Here is a 5,149-nt window from a genome sequence, read left to right as displayed (position 1 = left end):
TTTTTTTTTTTTGAATGATGTATTTAAAAGCATTAGTCAGCTTACAAAGATTTTTTTAAAGAAACATACTATGGGGCTATAAATTATAATGCTTTAAATTATAATCCAGTCAGATACATTTACTAGTTATTTGGCCATAGTCAGATGATAAAGAATTACGTTTATGGACTCTGAACTTAAACTTCTGACTTTTATTTACTCAATCGCTCAATATTATTGTGCACTACATTGCTAATATCCAAGTTCCTCTGTTCTTTAAGTAACTTATTTTGCCGTCATTAGTTTAGCTCAGTTGATTGAAAAAAAAATGCTTGTCTGGGTGTTTTCATGAAAAGACAAAAGCTTTTCCATTCACTACAACACGTTAAAGTCAGTCACTTTACAAATAGCACAAAGAAACGGCAGAAAAACGCTGCTGCTGACAAAACAGTGTAAGTCACACTGAATAAACAATGTCAAGGTGTGACCTCCGATTGTTAACCCTTTCACCCATTCCCTGACCCTGTGATGTACGAGAACCACAGCTGAATGGATTTTCTAAGCTCGCTGGCCCCTGGAAATGTGGACAAAACCCTCCATATTCAGTGCATGTCTATGACACAGCTGCTGACTCAGGAGGTTTGGACAATGGGCTGGTGCGGTCGGGTCTAGTATAAAAGGAAAGGGTTAAACCAGGTAGGATACAGTTTGGTGCAAGAGCAGAAACATCAGCAGCAACCAGCAGCTCAACCAGCAGCTCAGCCAGCAGCCCAATAATCAGCAATATGACTACCACTGGAATGAACATGATGAGCAGGGTAAGAGAATTGCCTTTAAGGTCTTAAACATGTGTTTATAAAAATATAATATTTATATTTGTAACAGCAATCAATCATGAGGTGTGGCACGAATGGTGTATCGTATAATTTTCCTCCGCTTTAAAGCATCTCTGAGTCCTATTTTTGCTTTCCAGCCAGAGCCTGTGCTTGTTTGGTTCAGTAACTACAGCTTGCAGATATTTCTTCTAGTAAAAAAGCTCTAAAATTCTAAGCCAACAAAATAGAAACAGATAAAATGTCACTATGTACATATTAGCTTCTGTTAAGAGCTTCTCTCATGAGCTGAACAGCTCAGTAAGAGAACTTTGCTGTGCTTTGAGTGCCCATCTGACTCTGTGGATTCAAATGTGTGCACTTCTTGTATAAATGATTTATACTGCTGCTGGGTCTGACCTGATAAAACTAGATTAGTTACCTTTATAGAAAAATCATAGATCGCTCATTCAGACATGGAGCTGACACATTAAGAGTTAACAGAAAGGTATAAATGTCTAAATTGATTTATTCCTCATTAGAAGTTTAAAGCTGCACCTGAACTTTCTACTTAACAGCACTACTGTTGAACTCACCAATTCTTTCAGCTTCAAAAATTAAATGCCTCACATGTGCACGTTTCCTCTCTCTCCTCAGATCATCTTCTACGAGGACAGGAACTTCCTGGGTCGTTCCTATGAGGTCATGAACGACTGCCCTGACATGTCCTCCTACCTGAGCAGGTGCCACTCCTGCAGGGTTGAGAGAGGCTGCTTCATGGTGTACGACCGCACCAACTACATGGGCAACCAGTACTTCCTGAGGAGGGGTGAATATGCTGACTACATGAGCATGATGGGGATGAACGACTGCATCAGGTCCTGCCGTATGATCCCCATGGTAAGATTTTACGCCAGTCTTCATTTACCCTGGATGACATCATTAAAATACTCTGAGTTAAATCCATTTGTCTTCTGCCTCACAGTACAGGGGATCCTACAGGATGAGGATCTACGAGAGAGAGAACTTTGGTGGTCAGATGTATGAGCTGATGGACGACTGTGATAACATCATGGACCGTTACCGCATGTCCAACTGCATGTCCTGCAATGTGATGGATGGCCACTGGCTGATGTACGAGCAGCCCCACTACAGAGGCAGAATGATGTACATGAGGCCTGGAGAGTACAGGAGCTTCATGAACATGGGATTCAGCGGCATGAGGTTCATGAGCATGAGGCGCATCACTGACTCCTGCTACTAGGCTGTCTTTGCACTAAATAAAGCTGTCATGAACTGAACTACTGGTGTGTTTAAGTCATGGATTATTTTGAGTAGATTTTGAGTACTTACATTCATTCAGAAATTCTAACTTTTCAGTAATTCAGAAGAAGCAAGTCATTTGCTTTTTATTCTTATTTTCAAACCACATTCTTTCAAAAATCAACTACAAGTGAAATTTGTGCAACCTTTTAGCACAAAATGTTCACTTATATGTACCACAACTTCACTGTCACAGTGAACCTCTTATAACCTTCTTTTCATATCTTTTTACATTAAAAGCCATAGACCGTGGGGCCCAAATTTAGCTCACTGGGATGAGCCAAATGGCTGAAATCGGCAGGCCCAGGTTCAAATATGACCATTGCCACATGTCTTCCCCTCTCTCTCCCTCTGCTTTCCTGTCACTCTTCACTGCATCTATCAAAAAATAAATAAAAATTAAAAGGCAAAACAAACCCCCCCAAAAAAACAAAACATAGACTGTATATTAAAGATGGAAGTAGACATTTATTGTTTAGTTATATTCTGGTCTTGAGCCTAGCCTTTTCACCAGGGGGGCTAAATAAGAGAAACCCTGAGACATTTCAGTTTGATACAACAGAGATCCAAAGCATAGTTTGCTTTTTTGACCCCTCTACTCTAACTGGGACTCAAAAAAAAAAAAGAACATCATATTCTATTCATTAAGGCTTCAAGCTAGAGACTGAGAGCATGAGCACTTTAGAAAAGTGTTTATTGAGGGTAAGAACATTCATTTTCTCTGGTTGTAAACAGTCTTGTTTGTAACCAGAAGAGTCGCCCTCTGCTGGCCATTAGAAAGAATACAGATTTAACTTACAGGCTTACAGGTTACTGGTATGACATTTTTGATTTCTTCTAGAAGGATACTTTAGTTTTTTTACAGTCTTTGTAGACTTCACCCTTTGTGAAGACCATCTTTCCACAGAACCAAAACACACACTGAGTACTTATGCTTGTAAAGAGCAGTAAGTGTTTCTGAGCATGCTGTAAGAAGGAGGCCTTCATTTAGAGTCACTGTAAATTTCTGGGCCTGTAACTATCTGTAAAGCCTTTTGTTTAATAGCAGAGAAATCATAATACATGATGCTGATCTGCAGCTTTGTTGTTTATAAAACAATAGTTGCAATTGTTGAAATAAAGGAAGTTTAGTCTCACTCTGAGTAGAACTAAAACAGTTGTGTCTAGAGTCTTCTATAGTAAACTTGGACAATGGCATGTAAATACTTGCATAGCTGAAATTCTCTGATTATATTTACATTGTACCAGTTAGGTTTCAGCGTGAGTTGTTATTAGATCCAAATGTTATTGTTGGACCACCTAGGTTTGTTTCTGCAAGACTGTTTCCCTCAGTCCTGTTCTCATTAGAGCAAAAGAATAGAGCAGGCATACAGGTAAGCACCCTGAAAGCACAGTGTATATACAGCAGCTACATAATAACAATATGCACATGGTCTGTTTTTATTCTCTATTTGTTGTTCTGACATATTGATATATCTCAACAACCATGACATTTGGTGATGGTGTGCATGTTTTCTGAATTTTCACATGGCCTAACAGCAGTTGATTCTATCATTTCAGTACAAAGAAATTAATTACACCAAGATTCATCAGGTCCTGGCAACATTTTTCCAATTTTCTGTTGTCAAGTTTTGCTGTGGCCCATCTGCTTCAAAGTTTGATGTGTAGCACATTCAGAGATGCTCTTCTGCATATTGTGGTTGTAAAGCAGTCTAGTCTGTATTTCGTGGTCCCAGTAGATCACGGGTTTCTCAACTATTAAGACCATTTGGCACCAACAGCTACACCACTTTCTTTTTTTTTCTTTTTTTTTTCTTTTATAAAAAGGTACTTTAATTTAGCAATACACACAAACAAAACAAAACAAAACAACCCCCCCCCCCCAAAAAACAACAACAAAAAAACAACAAACAAACAAACAAACAAACAAAGATACTACGCACTAACGATAACATAATGGCACAGTGAAACCCGCAGATCTGCTCGGTCTGGGGGAGCTCCCCTCCACCTCTTTACAGGTCCCATGTCGTTAGGTTTTTACTACTGTCCACTCAGCACTTTACAGTCCATCCCTGATCATATTCGGAAGGGTATTTCCAGTCTCTTTTATAAACTACCTTGAAAAAACAAAACAAACAAAAACGTGACCACGTCCTTAGCAGACCTTCCTTCTTCCAGTAGTTGCGTGAATATCTCATCCCACGTTACCACCTTCAACAAATCTCTCCCACTTCCTCCAGTTTTTATGAAATTGGTCCATTTTGAGGTTCAAAAAGAAAGTAAATTTTTCCATTCTATATATTTCCTCCATTATTCCTATCCAATCTTTCTTTGTTGGGGGCTCTTTCTCCAGCCACCTCCTGGTAAGCGCTTTTTTGCCAAGCTACACCACTTTCATAGTCACTTAAATCTGTTGCTTGGTCATTTTAACTCTAGATGCCTAAATGTGTCTAGCTAATTAGATGTTTGTGTTAACAAACAGCTGATCAAAGTAGCTGGTGAGTGTATTCTGTTACAACGGTGGATGCTCCTATTAAATATGGTCAAACCTTCAAATAATGAGGCCAGGATGTTGAAGAAATCTTTATGAGCCAAACGCTCAGGCTTCAGGCAGCTCTAAATAACACAGTTTATTTCTGCTCTTGTGATATCAGTATGAAGGGATGTCTTGTTTATTCGAATACTGAATAAACTAAGGGGGGCACCAAGGCCTAATATAACATGGAGCTGGAAAACAAGTTAGCTGGTCCCTTTAAGTGATTCTTAAATTATTGTTTGACTTAAAGTCACCTTTTTTTAAATTCATGGTTCTGTTCATGGAGCAGTTTTCACTTTTAACTCTGACACTGTTTTAATTTAGACGAGAGAGAAAACAATTTTTGACTGTTTTAATATTGATGTAATGTGCACATAACCTGCATACTACAGAAAAAACGTCCCCCTCCATGATGCCCTATTATAGCCTCTGTTAAAAAACGTGTACGTCTACCATTACAGAACTCAAACTACTACGGTGCTTAAAGACAGCCACAAAG

General features: G+C 38.9%; 1 protein-coding gene across 1 annotated transcript; it reads left to right on the top strand.

Moving 5' to 3' along the window:
- The first annotated feature begins 638 nt into the window (after positions 1-638).
- Positions 639-2,082, top strand: LOC102192430 (gamma-crystallin M2-like). The gene is made up of 3 exons (XM_005743104.1): positions 639-797; positions 1,449-1,691; positions 1,777-2,082. Exons 1-3 carry the CDS (start codon positions 765-767, stop codon positions 2,053-2,055), a joined length of 555 nt encoding a protein of 184 aa, XP_005743161.1. The 5' UTR covers positions 639-764; the 3' UTR covers positions 2,056-2,082.
- Positions 2,083-5,149: the final 3,067 nt, after the last annotated feature.

This window comes from Pundamilia nyererei, unplaced genomic scaffold (genome assembly GCF_000239375.1).
Source record: "Pundamilia nyererei isolate P.nyererei 1_Seehausen unplaced genomic scaffold, PunNye1.0 scaffold00127, whole genome shotgun sequence".
In the NCBI taxonomy this organism is placed as follows: domain Eukaryota; kingdom Metazoa; phylum Chordata; class Actinopteri; order Cichliformes; family Cichlidae; genus Pundamilia; species Pundamilia nyererei.
The sequence above is the reverse complement of the archived record's forward strand: the minus strand, read 5'-3'. Positions and strand labels throughout refer to the sequence as shown.

Excerpts from the sequence above, each read along its gene's own strand:
- LOC102192430 (XM_005743104.1), top strand. The coding sequence starts at position 765 with ATGACTACCACTGGAATGAACATGATGAGCAGG. Across the intron at positions 798-1,448 it reads GAATGAACATGATGAGCAGG|ATCATCTTCTACGAGGACAG; the intron begins GTAAGAGAATTG and ends CTCTCTCCTCAG. Across the intron at positions 1,692-1,776 it reads CCTGCCGTATGATCCCCATG|TACAGGGGATCCTACAGGAT; the intron begins GTAAGATTTTAC and ends TCTGCCTCACAG.